The 12,289-nt window shown below is 36.8% G+C and overlaps 1 protein-coding gene across 2 annotated transcripts in view; it reads right to left on the minus strand.

The window, feature by feature from the left end:
• Positions 1-10,842: 10,842 nt before the first annotated feature.
• ZNF839 (zinc finger protein 839) overlaps positions 10,843-12,289 on the minus strand; it is a 62,918-nt gene continuing 61,471 nt past the window's right edge. For both annotated transcript variants that reach the window (XM_053697434.1, XM_053697433.1), the window contains one exon: positions 10,843-11,842. In XM_053697434.1, coding sequence (XP_053553409.1) covers positions 11,022-11,842 — 821 coding nt within the window. In that variant the 3' untranslated portion in view covers positions 10,843-11,021. The remainder of the gene's footprint in view (positions 11,843-12,289) is intronic.

The raw sequence follows: 12,289 nt of genomic DNA on the forward strand, positions 1-12,289 counted from the left end.
TGAAGCTGCTCCTGCCTTGAAATTACGAAAGACACGAAAATTAGACTGTTTGGCCTTCGATTTGGCCCTGTCCTGAGGAAGGGTGTGGCCCTTACCTCCAGTAATGTCAGCAATAATTTCCTTCAAGCCGGGCCCGAATAAGGAGTGCCCTTTGAAAGGAATGTTTAGTAATTTAGACTTAGAAGTTACATCTGCTGACCAGGATTTAAGCCAAAGCGCTCTGCGCGCCTGTATGGCGAATCCGGAATTTTTAGCCGTAAGTTTGGTTAAATGCACTACGGCATCCGAAACAAACGCATTAGCCAGCTTAAGGGTTCTAATCTTGCTCAGAGACTCATCCAATGGTGCTGTGCGAATCGCCTCTTCCAGAGACTCAAACCAGAATGCCGCTGCAGCAGTGACAGGCGCAATGCATGCAAGAGGCTGTAATATAAAACCTTGTTGAACAAACATTTTCTTAAGATAACCCTCTAATTTTTTATCCATTGGATCTGAGAAAGCACAGCTATCCTCCACCGGGATAGTGGTACGCTTGGCTAGAGTAGAAACTGCTCCCTCCACCTTAGGGACCGTCTGCCATAAGTCTAGTGTGGTGGCGTCTATAGGGAACATTTTTCTAAATATCGGAGGAGGGGAAAAGGGCACACCGGGTCTATCCCACTCCTTACTAATAATCTCTGTAAGCCTCTTTGGTATAGGAAAAACGTCAGTACACACCGGCACCGCGTAGTATTTATCCAGCTTACATAATTTCTCTGGGATTGCCACCGTGTCACAATCATTCAGAGCCGCTAACACCTCCCCTAGCAACACGCGGAGGTTCTCAAGCTTAAATTTAAAATTTGAAATTTCTGAATCCGGTCTCACCGAATCAGAACCGTCACCCACAGAATGAAGCTCTCCGTCCTCATGTTCTGCAAATTGTGACGCAGTATCAGACATGGCTCTCATGTCATCGGCGCGCTCTGTCCTTAACCCAGAACTGTCACGCTTGCCTCTTAACTCGGGCATATTGTATAATACTTCTTTCATAACATTAGCCATATCATTTAAAGTGATTTGTAAGGGCCTTGATGTACTTGGCGCCTCAATCTCACGCACCTCCCGAGCGGGAGACGAAGGTACTGACACGTGAGGAGAGTTAGACGGCATAACTGCCCCCTCGTTGTCTGGTGATAATTTTTTAATCGGTACAGATTGATTTTTCAAAGTAACATCAATACAATTGGTACACATATTTCTATTGGGCTCCACAACGGCTTTTAAACATAATGAACAAGCAGATTCCTCTGTATCAGACATGTTTAAACAGACTAGCAATGAAGCTAGCAAGCTTGGAAAATACTTTCAATAAGTTTGCAAACAATATAAAAAACGCTGCAGCGCTTTTAAAAAACACAGTTGAGTAACAAAGAACTAATTCAGTTATAGTCAACAATTCTTTAAATGTATTAATTAGCAGAGGATTGCACCCATTAGCAACAGGATGATTAACCCCTCAGTACCCAAAAAAACGGATATCAAATTAATATTAAACGTTTTTATCACAGTCTAACACACTGTCACAGGTCTGCTGTGACTGATTACCTCCCTCAAAAACGAATTTTGAAGACCCCTGAGCTCTCTAGAGACGTCCTGGATCAAGGAGGAAGAAGCAGGAAGACTGTGCTAGAATTTGAACTGCGCAACAAGGCGCTAAAAAGAGGCCCCTCCCGCTCATTTACAACAGAGGGAGACCTGATATAACTGTTTCTATACAGAAATATACGTTAGCCATGTGGAAAAAAAAGAGAAAAAAATTCATGCCCAAAAGGATTTATCACCAAAGTACCTCACAAAACGAATAACATGCCAGTAAACGTTTTGAAAATAAACTTCTTTAAATGTCATGCAAAGTTATCACTAAGCCTGCAACCAGTCGCTACCACTGCAGATAAGGCTTAAGCATTATTTCAGTATTAACAGTATTTTCTCAGTCAAATTCGAGTCCCTAGAAAATAACTCTACTGTGCATACATTTATCAGCCTGATACCAGTCACTACTACTGCATTTAAGGCTGTACTTACATCATACGGGTAACAGCAGTATTTTCTTAGTCAATTCCATTCCCAGAAAATATTGTACTGCACATACCTCATTTGCGGGGGACCCCGCATGCTATTCCCATGTTCTGAAGTTACCCCACTCCTCAGAATGTCGAGAACAGCCAGTGGATCTTAGTTACGCCTGCTAAGATCATAGAAAACGCAGGCAGTTTCTTCTTCCAAATACTGCCTGAGATAGAAAAACAGCACACTCCGGTGCCATTTAAAATAACAAACTTTTGATTGAAGAATAATTAAGTAAAAACTCCAACTCCTCCCGCGACCTCCTTCTTTGTTGAGGGTTGCAAGAGAATGACTGGATATGACATGTGAGGGGAGGAGCTATATAGCAGCTCTGCTTGGGTGATCCTCTTGCAACTTCCTGTTGGGAAGGAGAATATATCCCATAAGTAATGGATGACCCGTGGACTGAACACACTTAACAAGAGAAAGATCTTCTCTTTGAATCTGATCTACCTCTTTTTTTAGTATTACTTAAAAGTTTATCTGGGTAGCCTCTATTTTGTAGCCTATTTTCCAGGATTTCACATTGTTACTTATATGTCATTTGAGCAAATTCATCTAGTTCTAATATATTGTCCCTTGGGGATGGCTCTTTTTACATGACCTGGACGACATGATTTGTAATTTAGAATGGTATTCCCTCCTGTGTAAACACTTGTACTGATGCAACAAGTACATGGATCCACTTCTAATTCTACATCCAAAAATGTGATATTTGTTTCATGTTGTTCTCCTGTGAATTTGATGCCTACTGTTTTATGTAATTGATGTTTGCCTCTTTAAATAGAGATTTCAGTGGTGACATCAGTAAGCAGTGAGCAAGTGTGGAAGCCCCACACGAAACATGTCTGCTCTTTCTCGTCTTCACTGAATACCACTTCTTAACATCGTGAGCTGCAAGCTCATTTTTGTTTTTATGCTGTCTCACTAATTAAAGGTATTTTTTACAGATTCCCCCTGCATCCTCTTTTTTCATGTATTTACCTCCTTGTGATGCCCGGCAGTCCTGGTTTACTACCAAATAAATTGTTACCTTGGAAAGAAAGATATAGTAATCCAGACTTAGATTAGCATTCCAATATTTAAGCCACAAAGCTCTTCTAGCTAAGATAGCTAAAGACATAGATTTAATATTAATTTTGATATCAAAAATAGCATCACAGATAAAATGATTAGCATGTTGAAGCAAGCGAACAATGCTAGACAAATCAGAATCTGTTTCCTGTTGCGCTAAACTTTCCAACCAAAAAGTTGATGCAGTTGCAACATCAGCCATAGAAATGGCAGGCCTGAGAAGATAGCCAGAATATAAATAAGCTTTCCTTAGATAAGATTAAAGTTTCCTATCTAAAGGGTCTTCAAAGGAAGTACTATCTTCCGTAGGGATAATAGTACATTTGGCAAGAGTAGAAATAGCCCCATCAACTTTGGGGATTTTTTCCCAAAACTCCAATCTAATTGCTGGCAAGGGATACAACTTTTTAAACCTAGCAGAAGGAATAAAATAAGTACCAGGCCTATTCCATTCCTTTGAAATCATATCAGAAATAGCATCAGGAACTGGAAAAACCTCTGGAGTAACCACAGGAGGTTTATAAACAGAATTTAAACGTTTACTAGTTTTAATATCAAGAGGACTAGTTTCCTCAATATCCAAAGTAATCAACACCTCTTAACAAGGAACAAATATACTCCATCTTAAAGAGATAAGTAGATTTGTCAGTGTCAATCTCTGAGGTAGGATCTTCTGAATCAGATAGATCCTCATCTGAGGAGGATAAATCAGTATGTTGTCGGTCATTTTTCATCAACTTTATGAGAAGTTTTAAAAGACCTTTTACGTTCATTAGAAGGCAGAATAGCAGACAAAGCCTTCTGAATCGCATCAGCAATAACATCTTTTATATTCACAGGGATATCAGGCATTGTACTAGTACTAATGGATACATTCTCTGCATGTAAATGTTTATCATGACAACTGTTACATACTACCGCTGGAGATATAATCTCTACTAATTTACAACAGATACACTTATCTTTGGTAGAACTGTTATCAGGCAGCAGGAATCCAACAGTGGTTTCTGAGACAGGATCAGATTGAGACATCTTGCAAATGTACGAGAAAAAACAACACATAAAGCAAAAAATATCAATTTCCTTATATGGCAGTTTCAGGAATGGGGAAAAATGCAAACAGCATGGCCCTCTGAGCATAGAGAAAGGCAAGAGGCATATAGGAAGTGGGGTTTAAATAAAATTATTTGGAGCCAAGTATGACGCGCAATGCAAAATGACATTTTTTTGGCGCTAACAACATCCGAAATTGACGCAACTCGCGTCATGGCAGACGCAACCTTGTGCAAAGAAGCTGGCATCAACTAAGACGCCGGAAATGGCAAACTTGCGTCAACGAACATACCTTCACGCCAAAAAAATCTCGCTCCAAGAATGACGCAATAAATAGCATTTGCTGCCTCGCGAGCCTAATTTTGCCAGCTAAAATTAAAGAAAACAGTCAATTTTGAAGAAAAGACTATACCCCAGGTAAGAAAAAATAACTTCCTAAATACGTTTTTCCCAATTTTGAAACTGATAGTCTGCAAAAGGAAATATACATAAACCTGACTCTTGGCAAATGTAAGTGCAATACATATATTTAGAACTTTACATTAATACATAAAGTGCCAAACCATAACTGAGAGTGTCTTAAGTAATGAAAACATAATTACCGAAAGACACCCATCCACATATAGCAGATAGCCAAACCAGTACTGAAACAGTATATCGTCGATCTGAAAAGGGAGGTAGGAGATGAATCTCTATGACCGATAACAGAGAACCTATGAAAAGATTTCCTGCAAGGAAAACCATAGAATTCAATAGGTGATACTCTCTTCACATCCCTCTGACATTCACTGTACTCAGAGGAATCGGGCTTCAAAATGCTGAGAAGCGCATATCACAGAAGAAAATCTAGCACAAACTTACTTCACCACCTCCATAGGAGGCAAAGTTTGTAAAACTGAATTGTGGGTGTGGTGAGGGGTGTATTTATAGGCATTTTGAGGTTTGGGAAACTTTGCCCCTCCTCGTAGGATTGTATATCCCATATGTCACTAGCTCATGGACTCTTGCCAATTACATGAAAAAGCATATTGCAGAGTTTTTATATATACGATTAATCATTTTATATTACCATAAAACGAAAATAAAGGAAGCGCTAATAAAAGCAGAGATATATCCTTCACAAAATTGTAACAAACATTAAATGTACTCATAAAAAAACTGTATAAAGAGTGATAAATGTGTAAACTGTGAAACAGGGATAAATAATTTATTAAAATAAGAAATAAAAATAAGAAGTAAAAATAGCAGTAGTAATGTATGACTGTACTATATGTTACAATATGTACTATAGATTAAAAAGATCCCGGCATCAAAACACTATAACAAAGCTATATTACCCTATTATATAAAGAATCTACAATATACTATAAAGGGAGCACAGTAAAAAAAACGTAGCAAGAGAACGTATCGAAGAGAGTGGTCTATGTTATCTATAGATACAATAGTAATGTTACAAAAATGTAACAATACCGTATATCATACAGTTAAAAGCAGTGGAGTGAGCAAGGTCCGTATAGATAAATGTAGAAATAATCCACAGATTATATCGTATTATACGGTGTATATTAAGTCTCATATAATATACAGCGGAATCCAATCTTATAGGTAGTACATACGATTGTGTGACCTCATCTGAAGCAAATAAGATCCCAAATCTTGAATCGTTAAATTTTTCACATTAGTTGTTCCTGTTTTGTGTGGACGCTGATTTGTTAGTTCCTGTGATATTATAAAGTTCCTCAAAACCTGTGATGTTATAAAGTTCCTCAAAAGCGCCCACACAAAACTGGAACAACTAATGTGAAAAATTTAACTATTCAACATTTGGGATCTTCTTTGCTTCAGATGAGGTCACACAATCGTATGTACTACCTATAAGATTGGATTGCGCTGTATATTATATAAGAGACTTAATATAGACCGTCCGTATAATACGATATAATCTGTGGATTATTTCTACATTTATCTATACGGACCCTTGCTCACTGCACTGCTCTTAAAGGGGCACTGAACACAAATTTTATCTTTCGTGATTCAGATAGAGCATGCAATTTTAAGCAACTTTCTAATTTACTCCTATTATCAATTTTTCTTTATTCTCTTGCTATCTTTATTTGAAAAATAAGGCATCTAAGCTTTTTTTTGGGTTCAGAACTCTGGACAGCAGTTTTTTATTGGTGGATGAATTTATCCACCAATCAGCAAGGACAACACAGGTTGTTCACCAAAAATGGGCCGGCATCTAAACTTACATTCTTGCATTTCAAATAAAGATACCAAGAATGAAGAAAATTTGATAATAGGAGTATATTAGAAAAATGCTTAAAATGTTATGCTCTATCTGAATCACGAAAGAAAAAATGTGGGTTCAGTGTCCCTTTAACTGTATGATACACGGTATTGTTACATTTTTGTAACATTAATATTGTATCTATAAATAACATAGACCACTCTCTTCGATACGTTCTCTTGCTACGTTTTTTTACTGTGCTCTCTTTATAGTATATTGTAGATTCTTTATATAATAGGGTAATATAGCTTTGTTATAGTGTTTTGATGCTGGCATCTTTTTAATCTATAGTACATCTTGTAACATATAGTACAGTCATACATTAGTACTGCTATTTTTATTTCTTATTTTAATAAATGATTTGCCACGGTTTCACAGTTTACACATCACTCTTTATACAGTTTTTTATAAATACATTTAACATGTTTGTTACAATTTTGTGAAGGATATATCTCTCTCTGCTTTTATTAGCGCTTCCTATATTTTCGTTTTATACTATCTGTGGGTTTTCAGCATTAGAGGACTGTTAACCATTTTTTAGGTTTTGCTACGAGAGAGACTATTTTATAGTGTTGTTTCTCAAATTCCCCCATTTTTAATTTTATATTACCATCTCAAAGAGCTTAACCTCTTATCCCAATGCGACGTATATATACATTGTGCGGTACTTTGTTTATCGTACCGTACAATGTATGTATGAAGCTCCAGCAGTCTCAGCTGTTAAGTTACAGCCAAGAGTTGAAGTTCCTGAGCTTCAGACATCAGCCCGCATATGGAACCAAAGCATGATCGATGAACCGGTTCCATAAGAAGGTAGATGCCAGATCGTTAGACGGTGACACTGTGTCACCGTCTGTAACAATCCTCTGCGGGAGGTGTGAGAAGGAATCCAGGAGGCACATGAGCAGTCCAGCAGCAAAGGGTGGAGGGCCTTATACTGCGAAAAATAAAGGGAAGGGGCGCTACACTACAGAAGGAAAGGTGGGGGTCCCTAACTAATGATCGCGGGAGGGGGGACCACTACACTACAAAAACTAATTACATTTTATAGGTACTGGCAGACAGATGCCAGTACCTTAGATGGCAGACATAGTTAGTGGGGGAAGGGTTATAAAGTAGTTTGGAAAGGTTCAGGGAGGTTGGAGGGTAAGGGGGGATCCTACACTGCAGACAAAAAAAAAATTGCATTAAAAACTTAATATTGACTGTCTGCCAGTACCTAAGATGGTGGAGACCAGTGGGGGGTGAGGAAGGGAAACCCAAAGTTTGTGAAAAAAAACTTTTTTATATATGATCGCATTTGTTATATATGATCGCATTTGGCTGTGAAATGGTGGCATGAAATATACCAATATGGGCCTAGATTAATACCTTGGGTTGTCTACTTAAAAAAAAAATATATAGTTTTGACAGGTAAACAGAAAAAAACAGGGCTCTATTTCTGTTTAAATGGAGTGAAAGCAAAAATGTTAAAAATTCTCCGGTATTTTGGGCAGGTTCTTTGCTGAAAGTCCAGGTAGTAAAGGGGTTAATGCCCCTTTAAAGCCCAGATTGGCTCCTCCAAATAAGGCAAATGGTGACAAATAACTGCAGTAAAAAGGATATTCATTTGTTTTAATAACGTTAAAGGGACACTAAACCCCAAATTTTTCTTTCATGATTCAGATAGAGCATGCCATTTTAAGTAACTTTCTAATTTACTCCTATTATCAATTTTACTTTGTTGTCTAGCTATCTTTATTTAAAAAGCAGTTATGTGATGCATAGGAGCCGGCCCATTTTTGGTTGAGAACCTGGGTTATGCTTGCTTATTGGTGGGTAAATGTAAGCCTCCAATAAGCAAGCACTATCCATGGTGCTGAACCTAAAATGGGCTTGCTGCTAAGATTTACATTCCTGCTTTTAAAATAAAGATAGCAAGAGACTGAAGAAAAATTGATAATAGGAGTAAATAAGAACGTTGATTAAAATGTCATGCTCTATCTAAACCATGAAAGAAAAAAATTGGGTTTAGTGTCCCTTTAAGACTTGGTTGATATGTTATACTATAGCAAAACAAAATAAATGTCTTGTAATAACATGGTATTTAGTGTCCCTTTAATCTGCTGGGAAAATATAAGATATGACCTGTGTGGGTACCTTACAGGAAAGGCAAACAAAACAGTTCACCAAATTAGCACTATAGGACTTCAATAAGAATAGGTGAAAACGCCCCCTGTTTCTTCTCACTTCACAACTCGTTCCATAATATGCAGTGATCACAGGTTTCTCAAAGGCACTAGTTTCACCACCTTCATACAAAATCCCAGCCAGACTTAAAGCACCAGACCGGCAAACTGCTGGCTAAGGTTCAAGGGACATTTTAAATGTGGAGGAAAGAAACGTAAAGCCGGTGAATATGCCAAGAGGTAGTGTAATTTCCAATCGAATACCACCCAGAAAGTATATGATATAACTGCCTGTACAAATTGACATTCTTTGTATGTGATCTATTTAATAACTAAGAATGTGAGCGGCAATATGACTGGCTCACTACTAGGGAGGCGAGGACTAGGATAAGGAAGCATCTTAGGGATATTAGTCCTATTAACTTGGAGACTGTCTCCACTGTTGTGAAACATTTCAGAATGCAGAGAACAAGGGTCCAATTAGGATTTAATGAGGGAAATGTAATCAATTTCCGGTAAAAATAAGATAAATGACTGGTATACGTAGGAATTTTTCCAAACTATGATTTATTTATTTTTTAAATATAAAAATTGGTATAGTTTATGTGTAAGTATACCTATGAATGGATACATTGTTTTATTAAGGCGGGATAGCCGAAATGCGTAAGGTCGTTATTAAAATTACATTTTCGTTTTTCATCACTGGTCCGTGCCCTGTCATTTGTCGCCCCCTTTTTTGTGTGTATGAAATTACTTACCAGCAAAGGTGTTAAATAATGAAACTTTGTTAAGGTTATTAACTGTTTTTAATCACTCCCCTAACCCAATAAAAAAAAAAAAAAAAAAAAAAAAAAAAAGAACACACAACGCCATTTTAAAAGCATACTGAATATGGGTCATATTAAAGGGACACTGTAGTCAGAAATGAAATCATATAAATAATGTAATATACATCTAACTATATCTTTTTCTAATTTACATTATTTACCAAATATTTAGCGTTTATAAAATATATCTGTTTCAAATATTTAATTTTTCCAAACCTACTTGTAGCTCTGCAGTTACGGATTCCCAATCCGTGCTGACAACTGCAGTTGAAACATGGCGTCTTTGGTAAGTATTGCGCATGCGCAAGTTAGCTCAGCGTCACCGCAAACTTCACCGCAAACGTCAGCATCTGAAGATACCTAAGGCAGTAGAATCTATAGAGCTGCAGTCGATTGAGCTGCGCAAGTCACGTAAGTAATCTTCTTGACTACGCTTTGAGAATCTCCCTAGAATAAACGAGCAAATGATAATTTAGAAATCAATCTTCAATACATCTGTTGTCAAATGTGTTCTGTCAGTTTACGATGAAAAAAGAAGTAAAGCAGTAATTTTGTTTTCACTTTATATGTGATCAATTGTTTATTTTCTGCATTTATTTAATTTTGGGAACTCAAAACCGTATATCCTTTAATTAAATACAATTAAAGGATATACGGTTTTGAGTTCCCAAAAATAAATAAATGCAGAAAATAAACAATTCATCACACATAAAGTGAAAACAAAATTACTGCTTTACTTCTTTTTTCATTGTAAACTGACAAAACACATTTGGCAACAGATAAGACGTTTCTATCATTATTAGAAAGTCTGGCTAACCGATTGCATAGATTTTTCACTCAAATACGCAAGCGTGAAACAAACTATGGTGTGGGTAACTTCGGCTTCTTGGATTTGCAATGCGCATGCGCGATTTACCAGATTTGATGCGCAGGCTTATTAGGAAGGGTTAGCTGGCTAATTTTATGCATAACATCGATCTGCAATTGGTCAAAGTGTTTGTATACACACTATGCAGAAAACGGTGGGCTGGAAAAGGTGACGTCATGGCCGGGTAATGTAGATTAAAAATATAAGCTTATAAAGCTTCGTTTTTTAAAATATATAGGTTTGCAGATGTTAATAGATAAACCTTAAACAAAATATGTGAATATTGTGTATTTAAAAACGGAAAAAACAGTAATCCTTTAAGTAATATAAATCTTTCTTAAATTACATCTGTTTTATGACTTATTTATTATAGGAAACATTATGTCTGGCAACTACTGAAAATGCTGCATCTAAATGCTGCATTAGAGTGTAAAAAAATAAAACTCCTATAGACACATTTTACAAATTTTTAATTCCCAGTGTATTTGTTTTTTTTTTTACAATAGAATATATATATATATATATCTGTATATAGGAAATATTTTTTATATTTTAGTTTTTTAATTAAAAAAACAAACAAAAAAAAACAACCTTCATTATTTCTGGTTTGATCTTAGAATATCTTCACAAGTTTACATTTGTAATAGCGCTTCCACAGTTTCAAAGTGCATGGCTCCAGAATCTGTTAGTATAACAAAACTGTCCTGTTGAGAAATACCAGCGAGAGCAGAATGAGGAAGCAAGATTCCATCTGCTGTCTGAAAGAAGATTTGTTCGTTTGCCTGAGTCAAGAGATTATGGCTTTCACCGCTAACCTCTATAGTGTTAGCGCTTACATCCATATATTGGTTGTCCAAATCCCCCTTTGCATCCACGCAGTCTACTGTTGTAGATAAGGCACTTTCCTGCACTGTAGAGATTTGCGTTTCATCGTTGCAGGCCCTGTACGTATGATCCCATGTCATACCTGCTGTAAAGGTTTTTTCTACTTCTTTATGAGCAATATGTATATCGCTAATGGAGCCAGACTGTTCACTGATTTCAATGTTATGCTCGGGTTTAGATGGTTCACTGGAGATCTGACAAACATATTTTGGTGTCTCACTAGGTAAAAGCAAACAACCAGGCAACTCTGCGTGAATTTCAGTCCTATTATTATCTATCACTTTGTGCAGTGTGATAATATCCGTAGAATTACTAGTATTTTCAGGGACTGTTGTGCTACAAATAGTTTGTAAAGACTCTGATGATCTTGTTTCCGGGTGATAAAATATGGAAGCGGACGAAGGTATTTGAGCTTCAACATCTTGGATGATGTTATTGGCTAAATGCTCTCCGCCGTGCAGAGGTCCAGCGCAGTGCAACTCCACTATTTCATTATTGGAGACGTTTACTAGAAAATGACCCTCTTCCGAAGTCGTCACACTGATCTTGTCAGATTCGCATCTTAGACCTAAGGAATTATAAATAATATAAAATAAATTAACTTTCAAAGAATCAATGTTCATTTGGTGTCTGTCAAAGAATCCGGGTATTTGTGGAAGCTTAATCTTTATTTCTATTGCTATGGCACATTAAGAGATACATTTTTAAAATGTACTGTGTAAGAGACACAATGTGATCAACAGATAGTTGTGTAAAGTATGTGCAAAAAACACAAGGTTATCCGCAGACTGGAATAAACTCTGCACTGGCAGTTTACATGATAAAGAGAAAACTAATCATTTACATGTCTCTTGTACGGTTTAAAATTTTACAGTTAAAAGGACAGTCAATTCCAAAATTGTTATTTTTTAAAAAGATAGACAATCCCTTTATTACCCATTCCCCAGTTTTGCATAACCAACACTGTTATATTAATATACTTTTTACCTCTGTGATTACCTTGTATCTAAGCCTC

The sequence above is a fragment of the Bombina bombina genome, chromosome 1, assembly GCF_027579735.1.
Source record: "Bombina bombina isolate aBomBom1 chromosome 1, aBomBom1.pri, whole genome shotgun sequence".
Taxonomy (NCBI): Eukaryota; Metazoa; Chordata; class Amphibia; order Anura; family Bombinatoridae; genus Bombina; species Bombina bombina.